This window comes from Dermacentor albipictus, chromosome 8 (assembly GCF_038994185.2).
Source record: "Dermacentor albipictus isolate Rhodes 1998 colony chromosome 8, USDA_Dalb.pri_finalv2, whole genome shotgun sequence".
Classification (NCBI taxonomy): Eukaryota; Metazoa; Arthropoda; class Arachnida; order Ixodida; family Ixodidae; genus Dermacentor; species Dermacentor albipictus.
The window spans coordinates 17,356,108-17,378,498 of NC_091828.1; the positions used below are offsets into that span (position 1 = coordinate 17,356,108).

Genomic DNA, 22,391 nt, shown 5'->3' on the forward strand with positions numbered 1-22,391 from the left:
ATGAAACCTTTTGCTTCATACGTATTCTTATTTAATCAATACATAGAAAAAGGGTTTATTTGTTGTAAATTGCACCGCTGCGCATACTTTACACCAGCAGATATGCAGAGTATAGTTAGTTACTACAATAAAAACTCTGCGTCTCGTCTAAGTAAACTCTGCATCCCTAGATGGCGCCACCAACCTGTTTTTTTTCAAGTTTTTTTTAATGCCACTGTCCTACTTGTTGCCACTTCGTGGCGCCGCAGAATTAAAGTAAACTCTTGCCTTTGTCCTATCATGGTGAAAAAAGCACGCGAGACGTGGCCATGCACGACGTGGACTCTGTGGCCGATGCCAGTTTCTCACTGCGTTGGCTTGGTGCGGCTCGGCTCGGAAAACACGGTGCGAGCCGAGCCTTCGTTACCGTCCGTCCAGTATGCCGTACGGAAAGTCTTTCCGTACGTTAAAGTGCGCGCATGCGCCGTCCTGGACCGGTGCGGTACTACCGCACTTAGCGTACGGTAACTTGGCACTGCTACAACTATCTATTAGAACGCCTAACATGCACGACAACACAGAGCCTTGCTTTGTCAGGCCAGAGCTCGCCGGCGGCCCGGGGGTGGCAAATATTCACAACGGGGTGAATCGTCTCGCTTTAAGAAAAATAAAATATCGTGTGACCGTTGTGGCAAAGGTCTGCCGTCTAACGCGGCAGCCGACTTCTCTAATAGGATTAGGCCGTATCGGTTGTTTTACCGCGATTAGTGATTTGGCTGATTCTTGGCGCTTAGCCGTAGGGAATACGTCTGCTGAAAGAAAAAAAAAAGAAGACAGGAAAAAAAAGGCAAGGAAAATCGGGAGCCGATTGAGCATATCGACATGGAATGTCACGATATTTAACAAATCAGAAGCGTAAGGAACGTCCGCTTTCCAGAGGGTTCGAAGCTTATGCAAGCGTTAACTGGTCAACGGTCGAGATAAGCAAGAGATGATTAGACTATTGGCAAAAAAAGGGGGCAACAGATAGGGACTGGATTGCCGCAAGCGTGGGCACGACATCTAACACGTACAACTAGCTCACACACGGTAGGTGACTATTTCTCGCCGTACCTATACAAAGTGGAGGCGATTAGCGATCGCCAGTAAGCGTATGGGGGGCGTCAGAGACTTCTGTAAAAATATTATCAGAGGGAATTCGACGCTACGTAGTGTGTAGGGGAGGTGCAGTCATGTAGCCGTTCGGCAAGCGTGAGAACCACAGGTCCAAACACATGGATTTGCCCAAACTACGGCCTTCACAGTCCAAACGGCTTTGGGAGACTGCGAAATCACCAGTTCAAAAATACGTACCTGCGTTCTGACTGCATCTATTCGGTATGCATACGCGCACACACCATGGGCGCGTTAAGTTAAGGAGCTCGAGCGCGCTGTAGTCGGTAGAGCGCACTCTAAATAAACTTCACGGACGAAAGAGACTTCCGGTGCGCTAAAAAAGAGCTCGGGCCTGCTCAAGGAGGATATATAAAAATTTTTATATATCCTCCTTGGGCCTGCTACGGCTTCCCGCAAGGAGACGTGTTTCCGCCCTCCCCGCACTTTGACCGTCAACGGCTGCGGCGCGTTGAGCGCGCTGTTTGGTTTCGCATTTGCATTCAAGCTGCGCGCCAAGCGGGCAAACGGCCGCACGATGTCCACTCGTCGGGGGCACAGGTACGCACCCGAATAGCCGTTATTCGGCGGCTAATTAGTTGACCAAACAATTGTCCATGCCTCGAGTCGCAACGCTCGTGCGATCGGTAGCGAACTACGAGCCGGCTAACCGCGGAGCGCAAACAATCGGCGCGGTGCCTCCGATGGCAGCGCGAACAGGCCGCGTCGCGGGCGTAAGCATGCTGCCCCCGGCGCGTGGAGTTGCTCGCGAGCTAGACGTCGTCGATGAACCATCGCAGCAGCTCGTCGGCGTTCACAAAGCGCACGAGACGCTTCAGCGGATGCGACACAACGCTCGCCGGGTGGCGTTCCCGACGAATCGCCGTTCACTGCAACGCTCGCCTCGCGCTCGAGCCCGCTGGAATGCGCGGTAGGTAAACGCGCCTGTTGCTTCCGTGCGCTTAGACAGGCGCAGTTGGTCGGAGGTTGACAAATCGTAATGAATAACGCCACAAGAATGTACGAAGGCACGATGACAATATAGCCGGACGATCGCAGCGCCAGACTTTCATCCGAGTAATTCCCGTTGGACACTCTATGCGGCCGACGTGCCCCGACCCGCGTCACTCTGCGTGCGACAAATGGACGGGGCTAGCTGCACAGCCTTCCAGTGCGGACTGCAACGCGCTCGGCCGCAGTGCTTCCCCAAAGGTCGCGCGCCGCCGGAAGCGCCCCGTCTCGCTGCGCGCACTCGGCGTCCCCCCGCAGCGGCCGAGCGCGCCGGCGAGAAGAGGCTCGCTCGCTTTCTGCCGGCACTGCCACTGCGTGGAACTGGTGACTCGACCGTGCCTCGACGCCTGTGGCGACTGCAAGTTGGCACGTGGGGATTCGTGCCACTGAAAGGCACGGCCTGCAAAACACCAGCAGGAACGAGAACGACGGGGCGTCTCTGCTGTGCCTCATTTTTCTTCTTTTCTCCTCCTCGTGTCCTTGCTTGCACGCCTATGATGCAGTGGCAAGAATACCGTCAGCCCATTCGCGTCAAAACGAAGGCCTTGCACGTCCGCCCCTTTAGTCGAACGAGGAATGCGGCCCTTGCCGAAACATTGGCTTCGAGGACTCCCTGTGTTCCGTCCCTGCTCCTCACTTCGAGCGTCCACCTTACCGGCAACTTCGGTCTCGTTTGGTTTCGTTTAGCGGAAAGCGCGAGATTTGCGAATCGGACATTCCACCAACAGCGCCTCTTCCGGCCTTTTCCGGGAAAGCAGCGCGCCCCTCGCCGAGAGAGGCGCGCTCCGAGGGCCGACGGCTTCGCGACCGGGGCTCGCTTGCTCTGCGAGGGTGTAATGGCGAAAGCCGACACACCGACATCCGGAAGCGATTTCCGCGACGCCGACAAACGACTGGATTCGCGAGAAGCCCGCTGCAACGTGCACAGCGCCCCCTATTGCGTGAGCTACCTGGAGTGACGCGGGACAACACAGAGTTAACGTGCAAGACTGCAAGAAACTAGAAAGGCTTTGGAGAGAATCGTGACAAACGAACGAAACTCCGCTAACCAGAAGCTTTCAGCGTGCATACCCTCGTATCGTAGCCTGATCGTGACGCGTAACCGAACACACGTTCGTCTCGTTGCAGGGAAATGCGTGCGCACGCATACGCTGGCCGACAAAAAAGTTTTGCAGTGAGCGGCACGTCAGGAAGCTTCCGATTTCCGAGTAATTTGCGACCGTAGCCAACAAAAGCGCACGACACTATGTTGGTCACGTGCACCATATATCAAAGGCCAGAAACACGAGTACCCGGATGAGTTCAGATTTTGCAGATCCGCGCCCGTAAATTGTTGACGTCGACTGTATGGGCTCCCTGCAATGGTCAGGCGGCGCGGCGATCGGCTCAGCTGTCAGCGCCACCGTGTCAGTTGCGCGAAACACTGAGGCGGCCGCTGCTGCGGAGGCATGCTTTTGCGGCGCTCGTTTGAAGCATTTCGAACGTTTTAAATTCCGGTTTTAAGGCAATCGAAAACGTCGAGGCCCATTTTTTACCACCGACGCTTGAGAAAGGACGTCAAATTTACGACTGCAACCACGTATACCGTGTCAAAGAAGTAAACAGCACGGACATTACAGTGAGGTGCTTAAATCAAATTGTGTTTTAGGTGCCAAATCCACGATCTGATTAGGAGGCACGCCGTGGCGGGAGACTCCGGAATAATTTGGACTACCTGAGGTTCTTTAACGTGGACCTAAATCTAATTACACGGGTGTTTTGGTATTTCGACCCCATCGAAATTCGGCCACCGTGGCCGGGATTTACTCCCGCGACCTCGCGCTCAGCAGCCCAACACCGTAACCACTAAGCAACCGCCGCAGTTCGCGAAGTATTTATCAGAACAAAGTAAGTATACTTACGATGTCGAACTCAAAGTGCGTTAACGAATAATTATTTTATGCCACTTCAGTGAGCAGATACGACCGTGGACGTCGTTGAACTGTAATTTGTCGCTTCCTTACTTGGAGCGTGCCTTGCACCTCACATTGTAGAGGTTCTAGCGAATTGGCCGGTAAGTGCTTTTTTCTCCGTTGACAAAGTGCCTCGAGCATATTCTGGTGTTGTCGTTCGGGCTCGAATGTGAGAGACAGGCATTACCGCTGAAGCATCATAGATAGCAATCAGCTGAGACTAAACAACGTAAAGACTTAACAAATATGCGCTTGTGTGTGCGAGGGAAATGCTATTTTTCGAATATTCGACGTGTTCTGCAGTGTACTCCAACCTTAGTTCAGTTGTTCTAAGCGCGAGTTAACATCGGCACGAATGAGCTCGGTTCCAGCATTTGCGTCTTGATCTTGGCGCAGGAAGAAGCACAGCGCATGCAAAGCTCCAGCACGGAGCGCTTACGAAGCTAGATTTGACACCTAACAACCACTGCGCGCTTGTTTTGGAGCAAGACGAGCTAAACAACTATCAAAACTGATTTACAACAGCCGGAATCAATTCACGCGTTTTCATGCAGCTGACGCTTTATTGCGTGTTTTTATAGATGCTGCTGCTGGCTCTTTTTCATTTCTTTTTCTTGTTGTTGCACTTACGTCTTCGTTCGTTTAACAGAAATTCGCAAGACCGACACGAACTGCGACGATCCACTTCAGCCGCCGGGTTGCTTCCCCTGGTTTTGAAGGGAAGCGGTACAAATTTGAAGCCGACATCCCCTTCGCGGTTGTGACAGTCCTTAACGCAGCAGTATCTGCGCTTGGTCTTTTTGTTCACGCTTCTCCCGAAGGAGCTGCGAAGAGGCCGCGGGGAATCCATTGGAAAATTGGAAAAGCAGGCTTGCAGGCGGGCCTGAGCGCACCACGGGCAATGGTGAAATGACGGTGAGGGCCTACCCGCGGGTGCTCACCGCCGCTGCCAGGTGGCGCGACATGTACAGGCAAACTGCATTGCAGGGTGCCTATACAGGGATGTTTACTAGGAGGTCGCTCTAAAGCTCTGTCACTGCTTTTCCTAACCAAATGTACACCTACGTGAGCTATTACCGTTACTTCATCTACATATTATACAGACATATCAGTTAATGCCAGCGTTGTTGTGAACATATCGTAAATTCCTGATGCTACGTTACAAGAAAATATGCGTTCCCTTTCCAAATTACGCGGCTGGTTATATGCATGCTGGCGTAAAGTATACAAGCAATGCAACCACGTCAGATGTTGTTACTTCGTACTAATCGTCGCCAGGAGGAATCGTAATGCCTCTAACGAATTCTCTCTGAAAGCATAGTGTGAATACCTCAACACCAGCACGGCTGTTACAGTATGCATTGCGGTTCGACGGTACTATAGCAACAGCAACGCGTGTTGCTGTAATATATCCCGGAACTAAAACAATGCCATATATACTGCCGTTACCGCGTTAGTGTGGCAGCGAGAAGCAGACGGCAACATGTTAATACGGTAGCGGTAATGCGTGCTGCTTACGGCAACTGAAGATAAACTAAATTTCTGCCTCAAGATCGGCACAGGCTTTTTCGTTTGGTTATTCGTTTTCTTCCCCGCAGGAAGCCCAGCGTTCGAGATATCTGCTCAATCGGCCCAGCATTTACCACTGCAGCGCAGCTGGTCTCACGTCCCACTTGCGTATTTTATGCGGTCTTGAACGCGCCGCAACGAACGTGTACGGTGCCGTAAGCAGGCACTGCTCCTTATCCTGGTGTACGCACTAAGGCAAAAACCGGCTTGCCTGTGCTTCGCTAATTAGGCGACACCGAGCTTTCGGCCGCTACACGGCCCATCCACAACGCCGCGTATGATGAGAAAAAAAAATGAGAAAGAAAGGGAAGGGTAGGAAACCATCAACCCCTATAATGTCCTGCACAGCGCGTACGCAACCTGCAGCGAGAATGAGCTCCTCGAGAAAATAAAAGCAAGCAGCCAGTGAGGCGTGTATACATTGTGGGAGTTCCTTCGGTCTACCGGGGCGCAGTCGTTGCTGTGCCTAAGGCTCCGGACTTATTCGCCATTGCGAGGAAAACCTCTCCCAAATGCCTGCCCCTCGACCCGCGCGCCGTTTTCCCCGGGCGCCGCGGCCGCGTCCCGCGACGTCATGCTACGCGGCCCTGCGATTGGGTCGTGGGGCGTGACGTAGGGAAGAAGCCCCGACTGGGGACGATCGCGGTGCGCGGGGGAGTCGTGCTGCGAGAGGGACGAGCGCCGGTCACGAGAGGCAAGCTGCAAGGTACGTGAGCGACCAGCTATTTGTGTCCCCAACGCCCCGGCCTGGGGACGTTCACGTGCTTTGTTAGCTTGCGTAAGTGTGACTTGCTGAGTGGCTTTGCGTTCCGCCCTTGCGGTAGTCGCAGGCGCTCAGTGCATCACATTTTGCGTGTCCGAACCGTCGCAGACCATTGTCGGTGACGGGAAGCGCTAGGTAGCGTTTGCGAACGCATTTCGGCCCGCGCGCGTAAACCATTGTTCGACGCGGCGTGTAACCCGCCTTCCTCGCCATCGGGAACCGCGGGCGCCGAGTGTACTCCGTGTGTTTGGGTGCAGTCTGGTACATGTTGGCCATTGGTGATCAATAAACGCCTTAACTGTCCTGGACGCCGTGTGTTCCTGGGAGAGCGCCCATGCGTACGGCCAGAGCCGTCCAAGTCTTTCGGCTCGGTGCTCGAACCGGCGGTGGGTCTATCGCCGTGCGCCGTCGTGCCGCGTCGTGAGGCTCCACTTCTCGGGGGCCACTTGGCGACGCCGTGCGCGGAGACGTACTGTGAGCCCACAACATGCATCGCCGCCAGAATAAGTCGGCGACCAGTTGACGTTCCAATCGCGTCAGCAAACAGCGCGCCTCAGCCTGCGCCACGCTCTCAGTGGGTGCGGGCGCGATAAGGACAACACCCTGGCGGTACAATACAACGCGCACGCACGGTGGCAACTCGTCGGCGACATTATACGCGTGCCGCCGACGAACCCTCGAGCAGCCTCCGCGGGCGCCTTGCTGAGCAAGCGTGCCTGCGCAGCACAGGCCCCGTTCACACGTCCCAGATTGGCAGAGTGCCATTCGCTGGATTAACAACAAGACGTCGCTCGATGCCTCTCGCGGTCTCGACCCACTCAGTGCGGTCGCGGCGCTGCCCTTCGAAAGGAATGAGGTGGCGCAGAAGCCGGCGCTGGAAGCAGGCGGCCGGGCTCGGACGTCCTTTCGGCCGCCACGTGTATATATATTCTGAAGTGATCATCACACGATCCTCCGGTTCCAAGGAAGATTCACGGGCTCCTTCGCACGAGTCGGCGGTTCCAGGCTTCTTATCCAACGGACACGAGCGCAGTAATTCCGCAGGCATGCTTCCGTTCCAAAGATAAAATGTTCAAAAGATTATTCGGAACGATTAAACAGGGCCCCACGTACGAATGCGGCGGCAATCGCCTCACTATGTACAGCGCCACCACGGCCAACCGAACTGCACTAGAATCAGCCAGACACTTTTTTTCAAAGCGAATAGGTTTACTCGGCTCTGTCCCCGGTTTTCGTGGTCTATGCCTGGATACCTGCAGGCTGCAACAAACGCGCCGACTCGATGGGGGCGCGCGCGCTCGAAATTCGAACACGGACCGTCGTGGAGGCGCGCGCGTGTACGCCGCCCAGCTTGACTGCCGCTCTGTTCTGCGAGGCACACACACAAGACGAAGCCACAAACGCTGCCCAGCACATGCCGTCAATGAGCGCACCATTCCTTCGATAAAGTGAATCGTTTTCTTGAAACGTTCGGCCATTCGACTGCGTCGACAAGCGATCGTCGGTGGTTTCGTGTACACACCATATTTTTTTTACGAAAGCTCGGCGTAAGATTCGCAGTCCGAGTAAAGTTTACAGAGGCCCACGCAGAAAGTATCGGCACTGCGAATGAACGTTCTCACGTCGCTGCATCACGTGCGGTCTCAGCGTCATTGTCCTATAAAGAAGAAAAAAGAAAGAAACAAAGAAAAAAAAAAACCTCAAACACCGCGGTCATTGCCCGTCGAAAGAGCAGATGGGCACCGAAATGTATGCGTGTCTATAGCATTTGCGTTCCTTTCCCCAGTACTCCGCTTGCCTCCTGGCGAAGGAAAACCAGAAAGCTCATCAACAAGGACCAGCCAACACGTTCACTTTGTTGACGTGCGCCCAGCGAACACGTATCGCAACGACAGAGGCACGAGATAACTCGCGCTTGCGTGCGGTTTACCGTAGTCATGGAGCCTGATCGCTCGTATCCACTGTACCTCGATCCACTCACTACCTTTACAGGTGACTCAACGTGGGAACGCGAGGCGTTAGCCCGAATTTCAATCCTGAAAAGAAACCGCAGCCAAAGTTAAACACTCGGACGCAGCTCCAGAACTGTCGTCCCACATTTTTCGCAAATTTCTAACATTATTTTTCTACATGTTGCGCACAGACAGACGGCGCGCTCCAGAACACAGCTGCACCAAGCCCTGGTAATAAGTGTAACGCCAACTCGAGAGCGTTTGCCTGGAACGAATAGTTTCCATCGGTGTACCACAAACTGCAGTTCGCGACAACAAGGCGGCCGAGCGTCCGGTTCAAATAGCTCAAGTTCGGGGAGTCGAGCCATTATAAGCCTAATCGTCCTATCTGATGTCCGCTGCCGTACGAAGACCTCTGTTTATACGGAAGGCTCCTATTTACCCCGTGCCCCATCGAAGAATGAGACGTGTCTAAACACCCTGAACGTACTTCCATACCGACGGCTCGAGCTCTCAGAGCGGCCTCAAAACGCGTGCCAGCCGCTCACGACCGGAGGAGGCGAAAAACGGTTGCGGTTCCGGTTCGCACGTCTGCTCCACGTTTCCAGCTGTCCATCAAACGTCGGCGGAAACGGAAGCAGCGAGCAAGCCGAAACCATATCTAGCGCCTGCCAGCCCGTCATTTTCGCTTTGTTCTTTCTCCAGTGGAAATAGCCAGCGCACATCGTGAGTACCACCAGGGCGAAAGCCCAAAACGGAGGACTCGCACGTCGTCTGCTCGTAGGCGCTTGTGGAAACGAGGGCGCCACAGGCGTAATCGGTCGTGAAACGATGCGACAGCCTGTTTGTGCAGAGCTGTGAGCGAGATGTGCTTCCGCTAGTTACGCGGGACCGCTTTTCCTGCTGCTGCAGGCCTCTCTTTTTCTGCCACGTACAGGGACCGCATCCAGCCTGCTCCAAGATTCAGTCGTTTAGTCTAAGATGGGCTTTAGAGTTTTCGGCTCTTATTTTTGAAACAGACGAGCGTACGCTTGCTTCTTCTTGCATTCCTTCTTTTCCGCTTTACAGTGTACATCAGGAAACAGCATTTTAGCGATCCTTTCCTTCATTTCGTTCTTGCCGGAGGGGGTTATGTTTTTTTTTAATCTCACCGACTTTATACGGTCATTACTTTTCTCGCACATCAGAAATGAATTTCGTCTGCTTTCTTATTATTTTTACGGTGACTTAATATGTTTACATGAACGTACCTGTTCTTTCGTCAAACTCTGAAGCATAGCTTTCCATACTAGAGCAATAAAGAAGTGGCTGTTGTTTACCTCCCCAATCGGGAGAAACTTGTGCAGCTGTTACACATACAAAAAGAAAAAGGCCCACGTCGAAATGGGCAGCATTGCGCTGCACGTGTTTACGCGTTTGTACGTTTTCCGCTCGCTCTGCAGGCAGTGCGCTTAACCGTAGCTGCAGAATGGGGCTAGGACGCGTGCGCGACCGTTGTTTGCGCACGCGTGCTGCGCAGCCCGCGTACGTGTTCGTAAGACGCGGCAACGAGCGCTGATACGCGTCTGCAACAACGACTAACGCGTGTGTAGGTAACGTTACAGGTTCATTAAACGTATCAAAATGCTGCGGCCGGTATTCGAGTTATCGGACTGGCACGGCTGAAAGAAACCAAGACCAATAATAAGCGTGCCGAGTCCTATGCAGTGATGGCTTATCGGAATCTAATGAATTCATTCTGCGGTGACACCACGGCCGCAACGTCGTTAATTCCACGCCGCATATCTCTCTACTAAGAAAGCAGACGAATTTGTTGTTACCTAAGAAAACAGTGGCGCACTGGTGGATCGTAAAGTGCGGCTACATATCGAGTTTTCTGGAGAAAAGAAATAAAGTGCTCAATAATTGAAACTAGATAGCACTCAAGCAGTATCAGTTAATTCCAAGAAGTACACCTAACACTTCAAAACTAAATAGCTACGGATATAGTTGCCGAGTAATACTCTCTGAGCGTAAAGATATACCGCGTTGTTTCTCCACCTACAGTACTTTTCTCGCTCTTTTCCAAGGTGAGCTGGCGTCACTGTACACGTCACTCTTGGCTCTGGCGAGGTGACGTAACGTCACCTCTCCCCTCGGCCATTTCGTGAGTCGCAAAACATCATTGGGAGGAGCGCCAGGCAATCGCACGCGTCAGGTGACCGATCCCCAGGAACTGTAACGTAACCTCCTACGAGCCAGCGAAACACGCATTGCCGGACTACCGAACCCTCTCTCTGCACTGCCAGCCATTGCGGTTTCCAGGTAGCCATCGTGGGTTTGACGCAAATTGCGGCCTGTCAGCTGCGCCGAAAAACTGAACCCCGTGGCCCAACACACGACGACGCCCGACTGCGCGTGCCGAAAAGTGAACCCCCACGAGAGCACCGCTCCCAGACAGCCGGGCATCGTCAATTAACGGGACTCGAGAGATGGGGACGCACGCCGCACTTTCTCGTCACGAGCGCGCAGTTCTGCAGGCTCGCGCGTAAACTCGGCGCTCTGCAGGGAGGTGCTCGGCGAACAACGGCCGCTCTCGTTGGACGCGCAGGTGGCGTCGTCGATGCTGCGCTGGGCATCCGAGCGCCGGACGTGGCCGCCACGGCGACGAAGACGGCGCACTGCATCGTCGGCGAGACCCACAGCGGGCTACAGAGACGCGAAGCAACTCGGGAGCACCGGTCCCGCAGAAGGGTTATTTTCAACTTCAGACGCCTCGGGAAAAATAAGCAGCGCGCAAGCTATAACGGACGCTAAAGTGGGCGTGGGAATAGGGGGGCTCCATTGTAATTTCGGCCACCGGGGGTTCCATAACGTCCGCCCGATTGTAAGCGCACGAGCATTTCTTTCTTCATTTCGGCCCCATCGAGATGCGGCCTCCGCACGTCAGGCGTCGAACTCACGACCTCCAACTCGGCAGCAGACCACCGTAGCCGTAGAACCACCGTATCACCGTAGAATGCAACAGAGACGTTAGTGGCCCGTATTTCAAAAGTTGCTCGGTAGAGATTATTGCTCAAAGCCGGGAAGGGCGAAGAAGAGCACGAGTGTCAGACCGCAGCTGTCTGCTGGTTCTGTCAGTCTGCACACTGGCGCATGCACAGCTCGTCTACAGACGCGGACGCTGCAACGCCTGGAAAGAAAACAGCGAAGGCGCGCCACGACAGCCGCAGTCGATGGAAGGAAGCATCCTCCGGCTGGGCGCACATGGGGAGCCCCGACGTTTCGGCCCTGCGCCACGAGCGATGCCCTCTTCGCCGCGCGGCCTTTCGCTCGCTCCTCGCAAGGCAGGCAGGACGGCGGGCCGGCTGGCCTCGTTCGCCAAGTGTGTGGCCTTGTTTCCAGAACGCCCGGAGACCGGCATTACACGGGCGGAGGAGGAAGAGGAGCGTGCGAGGGGGACGTCGCCAGCAGGGAAGCGCCTGCACGGCACCCCACAAACCTAGCCGGCATGGCTTCACCCCCTCCTCACCCTCGACATCTCGGGAAGGGGTCTCCGTCTGCGTCCGATGCGAGCCGTCGACTGCCGCTCTCCGCAAGGACCCGAACGAAGCACTCGCCAACTGTATCGCAGGACATTTTTACGCCCTCAGGGGTGCATAAAGGGTTCTTGGTTTCTCCCATCGCCAACAGACTCTCTGCCTTTAACCGTTTCTGGCCCAATGATCTCTGTGAACTGTAGCCATTTTGCACCCTTAAAGGGGTTTCAAATGCCCGAAGCACCATTTTGCAAAACTCGTGTAAGAGTGTTTTCTTTAGCGAAACAACCTTTTGGCTTGCGTAAGGCTACAACACCCTTTAAGAGCTTAGGGTGTGATGAGTTGTCGAGAAACATCCGTGGCTCAGAGCCTTCTTTGCTTTCCTGAACATTTATTCTTGGATGTTTCAGTCACAAAACCAAAGTGCGCCGTGAGACGATTCCTGGCCGCCCATAAGGCAGCTGTGAACCCTAATGGCACGAAGGTGTAAATTACATCAACGTAATAGTGCAGAGGGAGTTTATTAATAAGGAATTAGAACCGTGTTTATATACAATACAATATGCTACAATATATATATATATATATATATATATATATATATATATATATATATATATATATATATATATATATATATATATATATATATATATATATATATATATAGTAGGCAAAGAGGGATTCTTCAGGCTACCTTTCAAACGTAAAGAACTTGAGTGGTGCTACAAGGTAAACAGAACAAGTATTTAATTTCGACAGTTTCGATCGGTGGACCGATCTTCGTCAGGGTTTACATAAAAATGGCAGTTCGGCCATGGTAGGGAAGACACCAGACCGGATACCCGGTCGTTCTTACATACATCAAACCGAGAGGAACAGTTGTGACAGTGATTGATTTTCGGCGCCTTGGCAGATTTACAGCGGCCTTTGGCAGCTATGCAGGGCAAGAGGAAGGCGGAGTCACATGTATGTAGAGCCCTGCATAGCTGCCAAAGGCCGCTGTAAATCTGCCAAGGCGCCGAAAATCAATCACTGTCACAACTGTTCCTCTCGGTTTGATGTATGTAAGAACGACCGGGTATCCGGTCTGGTGTCTTCCCTACCATGGCCGAACTTCCATTTTTATGTAAACCCTGACGAAGATCGGTCCACCGATCGAAACTGTCGAAATTAAATACTTGTTCTGTTTACCTTGTAGCACCACTCAAGTTCTTTATATATATATATATATATATATATATATATATATATATATATATATATATATATATATATATATATATATATATATATATGCTATTTTTTCATACAAACTCACGAAGTATAGACTTCTCACTCGATAAAAGTCGGACCAGAAGAGAGTGACGAAGTTTTCCTCTTCGGCAGCTTCCTGAACCACGTAAGGATGGTGACAGCTGCGGCAGGCGACGCGAGAACTGCGTGAAATAAAACTTAATGCCTACTGTTACCGAACTGTCGGTTCACATGTTTTGCGCGCGCTTCAGTTGGCCAGAATTATTGCACACGTTTGCAACTACGACTACTCAGGGCCGCACGCGTAGTCCGAGCTCGCTGTCGCGTGCGATAAGTTTCATTTACAGGCTGAACAACAACGGTGTGAGCTGTGGGACAGAACGCGGCGCCCTTAGCTACGGGATATTCTTGCGAGTGATGTGCACCGGCGAGTACTTCGACGGGGTGCGACTATTCGGCGGCTGCTCGGCACACGCGCAGCTGCGATGGGGCGTCGCGTTGTGTCGCTCCTTTAATCCTTTGTGGTGCTCCTTGGAGTAAACATTCCAGAACATCCCAGAACTGTCATCCATAGTCCCTCGTTGCGTTTTACCAATGTCACGCTGTGTACGTCACGGGACCCGACAAGGCGTACAGGCGCCCAAATCTTTAACTGGTGTGCGCGAGCGGGGACTTTTCCGGGCGACAGCGCCGTATGACGGGGCGAGGCTGGAAACAGCCTAGCAGACGATTGGCCCAGCTGAGCGGGCTTTGTCCGCATGCGCTTAGCTTCAGACTGTTTCCAGCCTCGCCCCGTCACACGGCGCTGACACACCGAAAAGTCGCCGCTCGCGCACGCCAGTTAAAGATTTGGGCGCCTGTACTTGCTTATGCATGTGCGCTCGGGGGGATTTCGATCACCAATACAAAATATAAACTGTGACAAATCTGGAGTTGGGAGGAGAGCGTTCCATACCGCTCTTCTATCATTTTCCTACGCGCACATGATAAATGAGGCTTAATTTACAATGCTAGTCCTATTCTTAGTGGCTGGACTGAAACTAAGGTCTAATAGTACCCATAAATGACCAAGAAAATGTACCACGCTCGCGCTTTACGAGCTCCATCAGGCGGAGCTGTAGAATGTCGGCGAATTCCGTAACCTTCGGGTATGCCCCACGCTGCGTTCGGGGTGACGCGCCTGCAGGTAAAGGAGCCCCAGAGCGGCCACATTCGCCCGGAAATATGTCTACGCTATATATATGTACATACGCGCAACCTCTGGTATTCGCGACTGCGACACCGGGGCGTTGAACCCGTCGCAATTAGCGCAACAGGCATACTATACTTTGCTAAACAGCGCGCGGCACACTCGTCCCGCGTGCTCCCAGCAACGTACACGCGGCCGTTTCCGAGGCGCATCTAACAGGCGCAGAAGAAAGCGAGGGGGGGGGGGGGGGGGGGTGAACAAGCGAGCCGGCAGGAATTGCGCGCACTCGTACGCAGCGCACAGTATACGTGCGGCGCAGCTTACACACGCCGCTGTTCATACGCACCCGCCGCCGGCACACGACGGCCCGGCGCCTACACCGAGTAGCCCCCTTTCCCTCTCCAAAGGGGGGGGGGGGTGAGTATAACCGTGCTGCGGGGCACGGTATGCATACGTGCTCGGATTTCAATAGAGCGCTAATGACGCGGAAAATAGAAACGAGACGCAGCGGGATCTGCGGCCGCCGTCGGAACCGTGCGGTCTCTTCTTGCGCTTTACATTTCGCTCTATTTTTTCGAGGCTCTGAAATAAACGGTAACGGGCGATACCACATCTGGAGAAGGGGTACGTTACGCTTTCCGGGATGTGTTGCTCTTTTTTCGTGATTTAAAGGAATATACTCGCACGACATTTCATACGTAAATACAACTTGATTTACGCCGTATATATATGTAAGAGATAAAAACCCAAGAAGCAATGACACCATGGTGAGCATAGGTCAAATTATCCTTAGCTGGTAACTGAACTAAAGGAACGATACAGGGAAACGAAAGCGGCCAGCGATGGCGAGGGCTCACACTCCCCGGTTTAGTTCGATTAGATTAAACTATCCACAAAGTGGACGCGAAAGAGGCGCCGCTGTATCCCGACTGGTCTGGCACGCGTAATACGAAGACATGGTTTCGTTTTCCACTCGCGGCCAGTCGCCGGAAACGCGACTGCCCTCCCATATACATATGGCGCAAATCAAGGTCACAACCCTCTACAGCACGATTTGAGGGCAACTATCGAAGCGCGCTAAATAATTTACCGTAATGCAATACTCCTTCCTGGAACCCACTTTCGGTATCAGTACCGAGCAGGCCGCCGATGTGCGACGACCCTATCGCTGTGTTCCCGCGACCACTGCGGCTGCCGCAGCTAACGCAAGCAGAAGAAAAGGACCGGCGCACTGCGTTTATCAGCGTCATTATTCGTGGCGCACTTGTCATCGCGGGTATGCGCGTACTGCTACCCGTCGTTGCCAAGTTTTGATCTGCGACACATGGCGCCAGAACAATATAGACCAGGGCAGCTCCGCTGTTTCCGAAGCAGTTTTAGCATCAAATTAGCACGTCTGGGAAGCGTTCGCCAAGGTTCGTATGCTCGCCAAACGTGCGCCTCTTACACGCGAGAAGCGCGCGGTACCGTGTCTGTAATTGCCACACGGCATAGCGCCACAATGAAAGGACGCACCCCTGTTCGTGCAAATACTACAATTAACAGCGATCTATCGAATGTTTCGTCCGTCGACCACCGTTCACAGTCTTCGGGTCGATCACATTCTCAACTTCCGAAAGAATACAACTTCGCGGACCTTGTTCCAGGGCAGGTCGGAGGCAGAGGGCGGGCCGACGCAGGTTCAGGGCACTTCACACCTCCGGATACCAGTGATGCAACTCGAAAGAATACGATTCGCTGCTCCCCTATTGGCCGGTCACGCGCAACGCTCGCGAAGACGTCGCCCCTGTTTCGCAACGCCGCCACCGACCGGGGAGACACGCGGCGCCGCCGGTAATTGCATGCTGATGTATGCAGCGACCGGACTTCCTCGTGCTTCCACGATTCCCGGACGCGTAGTAACACACGCACCGCTCGCCGGCCGGAGAAGCGAATGATTCGCGCATGCGCGCCACCGCGGGGAGACTTCGCCGCCGGTGAGGTTGTGCGATTCGGTGCGTTTACACGGCTTTCGCAACCGAATCCTTCTGGGCGCCGACGGGGGAAACCGTTATACGGGACCAGAACTCCGTGATTTATGCACGGGCGGATGGAGATCGCCAAGCGTTGCGCGGCGACTCGAACGAGAATAGCGCTGCGAAATAGTGAAGAAGATTAAAAAAAAAAGTGCGTTATGTGGCCGCGGGTGTCTTGTGCCAACTAACGGCCCGATCGACAACTTCTGGACACGCGCACCTGCATCGCGTGGCGTTGGAAAACTTCCAACATTTGCTCTTTTCCAACGAGTTCCTTTCTATTTTTGGACGCAATACATTTTACACACAATCTCCCCTACTTCAATTGCTCTATCGCAACACTAGTCCCTAAACAAATCAAAATAAATTATACAGTTTTACGTGCCAAAACCCCGATCTGATTATTAGAGACGCCGCATTGCGGGGAAGGACTGCGAATTAATTTTGACCACCTGGGCTTCTTCAACGAGCACCCAGACTAAACTCCTCTCGCATTCAGCCTCCACCGGAACGCGGTCAGCATCCAACTCGCGACCCAGCAGCGAAGCGCCACACAGGATATACCGCGGCGCTATATTCGGAACTTCGGAATAACCAATCGAATACGGTCGTACTCGATTCGAGGACCGCATCGAATAGCCGCTATTCGAAATGCGGATACATTTGGAATAATTTTCGAATACTTCACGTCGTCCACTACGCAAGATAACGAATAAAATTAAAGCAAAATATGCGCTAACTTTTACTTCCTTCGCAGTGATCATCACTGATCAAAGAACTCAAAGGGAGCCATCAAAGGGAGCTAGAATTTTCCCGCTAAACGCCGATCGATCTTCATGAAAATCTGTTTACGTACGGCACTCGGGAGCGGGCGTTGTTTCGCGCAATTTATGGATGCAGCGCCCGTGTCCTCTATTGGTGTCCGAATATTCGAACCTTCCGAAAAACGAATCGAATAGCGCCGTATATATTGAATTCAACCTTGTGAAAGGAATGGTCACTATTCGCAAATGCGAATATTTTCCGAAGTTCTTGTAAACGCCAACCGTGCGCATTCATGCACAAAATCGCAGCAATATTTCGATTAATTTAATCTGCGCGGGAATAGCTAGAGGCATAAAACGTGAGAGCTCACGCCGCGGAGCAGGCTATACGTGGCTCAGAAAGCCCTCGATTTTACGCGCTCGATGGACACGACTCTCCGTAGAGTACTGTGCACGCGAGTGAAGTGCTCATTTAGTCCTACAATGCTTCATTGCTGCTTTTGAGAAACAACACTTCATAACGACGAACGTAATGGCGGAAACTTGCTAACGTTGTGAACACTGTGCATGTTTGAACAGTGTTCTGTATGAATTGTGAAAATGCCTATTCCAAAAGTGTTCGACAGCCGATTCGCTTATGGCCCTCTATTCGATTCGTGCTTGATTCGGTCTCAAACTACTATTCGCAGGTGCAGTAACTATACAGTGGCTCCCAGCACGTCCCACCGTTTACGCCGACAACCGCCAGAGGCTTCCTTTTCTGCTCTACAGTTATTGCTAAGATCTTCTTGCACGTGCTCATCGATATTAACTCTCGTGCACCGCAGGAAATAACGTTCCAAGATAACCCCCCCCCCCCTCCCACACCCCCGTCAGAAAACGCTTCGGAGGCTATTGAAATTTGTTTCGAAAAAGCGAAGCTTAAATGACTTCTCCAAAACGGAATTTGCGTACGATGCCCTCAAGATAAAATGGCACTACGTCATCACAATCACAACCCCTGAAGCATTACCACATGAACGGGCAAGTACTCGACATTTCTGAATACGAATCGACTGTTTCTTCGAACGTTAGTACTGAATTATATAAAAAAAAGACATTCAGATACCTTCCTAATATTGGGTTATGACCAAATACACCAGGGTACTACGAATATTGAAGTCTTCCTGCCATTGGAAAATTTATACGTGCTCCAACGACTGGTTCAATTGTTCGTTGCTAGCGAACTGTAGTGAACCTTCACATTTTGGCGATTTCCAAACATCGTCGCCTCTGTCGGAGGAATTGAGAGCCATCCTTTCACGTCTTAGAGAGAAGCTTTCATTTTTTGCACAAGCTAGTCCTGCGGGGATTTGGCGTATACGTGCAACGTGCCTCAGCGAATAGACAACTTAATTGAGCCCCTTGGGTAAGTGCGTGCGCTCGTGTCACCAGCTGCTGCTATACGCTCTGGCCAACCGAAACAAGCTTGGCGTCATTTAGACTTGCAACACCGCTTTAGATCTCGGTTTCCCTTTTTGTCGTACCAGCTTTCTTATTCAGTAGAAGAATGTTCCGTATTACATTGCGCACCTGCATCCGATATTCTCAGATTATCCGCATTCGATAACTTCGCACTTGGAGATCCAGAAAATGCGAGCGGACACCAAACGCGCAGCCGGTCTGCACTTTCTGGCCAATTCCAATGGCCGGCCTTCAGCAATTCCACCAGCCCGGAGGTAAAGGGTCTGAAATACCTCGCGGCGCGAGTAGACGATCGAGAACGGGCCTGACGAAAGGACACATTGCAGGTGCCGGAAGAAGGCTCAGTTAGGTCACAGCAGAAGGCGACGTAGCGTAGACACGTTCTGGATACCGCGAGCACCGTTGCCACGCTACCGCCACGTGAAATAAACCACGTGCCCTAGTTGGATCGGGTCGAGTTAACGCGTTTTGCAGCTGCAAAATCAGTTATCTAGACAATCATTGCCGCAGGTGAGGGTGTACACCAGATTTCGCACCAACACGCGTTCCCCCAAGTTATCGACGAGGGATTCAAACTGAGATTTATCGGATCTACAGCATAGCTAGCAAACGCGATAACTGCGAACGCGTGGCATCAGTACCCTCGTCTGGCACAGGCATATCCGCAGCGCATTTCAACAGGCTCGCACGTGCGAACTGCCAGTGCTAGTACCAGTGCATACTCAAGTGCGAACAAGGTGAAAACGACAGCAATATTTCGTTCTCGCTTTCACCTTTGGTTGCACTCACAGCCGCGGCTCAATTCTGGTTTCAAGACCTACGTGTGGCACTTGCACCACGACCAGCAACCTAGCGAGCGCATGTCGCACCCCCACATGATTACACAAACTAGTGCTTTGTTTTCTCCCCTCCATGTTTCAATTCACGCTGATAGCACATACACAGCACTGTCGTTTTTAAAAGTGAGCAACTAGCTGATAGTATAGCGGTCGTTCTGCGCTACCTTCAATTCGCCCCGCTAAAGGACTGCGTTCCCTCAGTCCCGTCGAACGGCAAGAGATTCAGCGGCGAGAAAAGCGGCTAGGCCAAACCGGCCAGTCGTCGCTGAATCCACGCGGCGGCTGGCAGAATCCGGAAGGGCCCGTCCTAGTTTCGCGCCAAGGCTTTTGCCGGCCTCAAATAGGGCAGCCGCCGCCGCTTCGACGGCGTCGACCGCCTGGCCCCCCGAACGCCGCGGTGCAGGATTGGCGAGCGGCTTCGTTCTGGCACGAACGAGAGCCGCTGGGATTTGAAATCGAGCACACGCGGTGTGGAGGGACATGTGCCCGCAAAACGGCAGACGCTGGGTGACGGACAGGGTGGCACGGAAACTGCGCGACGCGTTTGGTTCTCTCCGTCAGGGCACGTGACCCATGCCGCGACGAAATGGAAGACCCCACAACGTAAGGCGGTCAGGAGGCTTTTTCAATACTTGCACGATATCGAGAGACGACGCTGATATTGCGACCACGCTGGACCGAGCTGTTCAATACGATACGCAAACAGCCGAGTCAATTCACTAATTTCGTGCAAGAACCGTTGTGCTGCTACTGCCGGAAGAAATAACGTGCGAACGCGGAGGAAAAGAACGGCAATAAAGTTCGGGGGATCAACCAACGGTGGCACAAGTGGCGGTGCCAGGGGTGAAACCGTGGTAGGCCCTGCAGGGCCTACCACGGCCTAACCCCACCCTTCCCTCCACGTAGTGTCTTTAGTAACTGGTGTAACTTCGCAGGTTGCAATATTTCTGGCTACGGAATTGGTTGGCACAGGAACAAAAGACAAGCCTACTGTCGGCTGCGCCCTTTCCAATCAAAATAACAATCCGCAGAAGACGTACTTTAATATGTTTATTAACGTTATTATTATTTGTTACTAAAACGTTTTCATGTCTCTCTCTTAGCCCGAAGTAAATAACGGAGGTATCCCTGCGGCACGTACGGTGTCATGCGAGCGGTCCCTGGAGAGAAAAAAGAAAGAGTAGCGAGACCGACGCGTACACGACACGCTCGAAGCGGCGCGATCGAGGAAAGGGCCAGTTCATTACCACAACACATTCCTCGCCAGCTGATGCCTCGCAACAGCTGCCGTCGCCGCATCGCGCCGGAAGAGGAGAGAGCAGAGGAGCATCTCCAGCTGTTCGCGTACCAAAACAAAGCGGCTCCTCGATCGCACATCGCCGCAGCTGTGCGGGTGAATAGCGAAGGGCGTTTTATTGAAGCCGTATAGTACTCACCGATCATGAGCAGGGAGACGGTGAGGTGCTCGCGCCCGGTCGCCTTCAGGGCACCCAGCACGGTGCCCACGATAGCACAGCACAGACCGACGAACGCGATCATCACAATGAACCACCGGATGCTGACGGTCTGCGTGACCAGGACGCCGCAGCAATGCTTGGGCTCCACCACCTCGGTATCCACAACACAGCGCGGCGGCCTAAGCCTCGGCGGCGGCGGTAGGTGCCGCCTGGCCGACGACGAAGGCGGAGGAGGCAGCGTAGCGTACGGCGGCGGCAGGTGCGCGTTCAGGATGTCGGGAAGCACTTCGTGGTGCGGCGGCGGGGCCGGCCCCGGCTCCAGCCGGGTGGCGCCCACCACGACGTCGTTGCGGTGTCGAGCCAGCGTGGCCGCTCGTATCCCGGGCCCTGCAGGGCGTCCCGCGACGCTCGACGAGGCAGCGACACCACTCACACCGACGGCATCCTCGCCGATGGGTCCCTCCCGCGCATCGCGGCTCTCCGGAGGAACTGGCGGAACGCCGCGCTCACCGCCGTGGTTCGCGATGTCGCCGCACGGCGACGCCACCGGGCAGCAGCACACGCAAGGCAGGTCGAGGGCCCGTGACGTCATAAGAAGCGCGGTTGCGTAGCTTGGCGGCTCGCAGTCGTCACTGACGTTGGCATCGCGCTGCGGCGGCGGGAGCGCGGGCTCCGAGGGACCCTCGCTTCGTTGCACCGCAGGGGAATCGAACGCTTCGTTTTCGCAGCCGCCGTCAGATGGCGGCAGACTGATTACAGCTATATTCAGTTGCTCCTCGGCACTGCGGGCGGTCTCGTCAGGTGCGGCACGTCGCCCCCTCTTTCGGAACGGAGTCCAATTATTGCGGCGCAGAGGCCGGAAAACGGGTTCATCGTCTGCGTCGGCGGCCGCGAATGCGTCGTCTGCTCTGTTCGTTCGGCAGGCCTTCGTCATGGCGGCGGCGTGCAACGAAGAAAACAAAAATTGTGAGCGCGGCGGCGCGTTGGTGTAACTGGCGTGATTTATGCCTCAGGAGGTCAGCGGACACGCCGGGCACTTGTGGCACGCTGGTAGAGCCGCTTGGGCCGCTTGCGAAGAACGCCTCCACGAGAGAGCGACTGTATCGGAACCATTATATCCGGGTGTGTCTGCCCTCCTCGGCCGTCTTGTCGGCTGGATTTCCTGAAATGAAATAAGCGAGGCAATATTGGCCTCGAGCTCCACCACTGGAAAAGCTGGCGCCACCGTCGGCGTGACGTGGTAGGAGGGATCACGTGGACATAGCGGCCGCGTCGGCTGCTTCGGGCGCGCCGAAGCGAGCTGAAAACGAGTTTAAATTCCCTCGTACGCTGTGGTCCTCATTTAGTGGCGAAATTTTCCCGCTTTGAGTGTCTCCTTTACAAGGCTTAAAAGCACTACAATAGGTAGTGGCTGCCTTTGAAGACGCGCAACATGGTAGGCTACTGCTCGGTGCCGCAGGGCCGGACGCACGTAACGGAGGCCGGTGTGAGGCTTATTCACACGTAGCCG

The 22,391-nt window shown here is 53.6% G+C and overlaps 1 protein-coding gene across 2 annotated transcripts in view; it reads right to left on the reverse strand.

The window, feature by feature from the left end:
• LOC139048638 (uncharacterized) overlaps nt 1-22,041 on the reverse strand; it is a 257,675-nt gene extending 235,634 nt beyond the window's left edge. Inside the window, exon 1 of one of the 2 annotated variants that reach the window (XM_070523092.1) lies at nt 20,861-22,041. In XM_070523092.1, coding sequence (XP_070379193.1) covers nt 20,861-21,815 — 955 coding nt within the window. In that variant the 5' untranslated portion in view covers nt 21,816-22,041. The remainder of the gene's footprint in view (nt 1-20,860) is intronic. The other variant, XM_070523091.1, reaches the window with a different exon arrangement.
• Between the last annotated feature and the right edge of the window lie 350 nt (nt 22,042-22,391).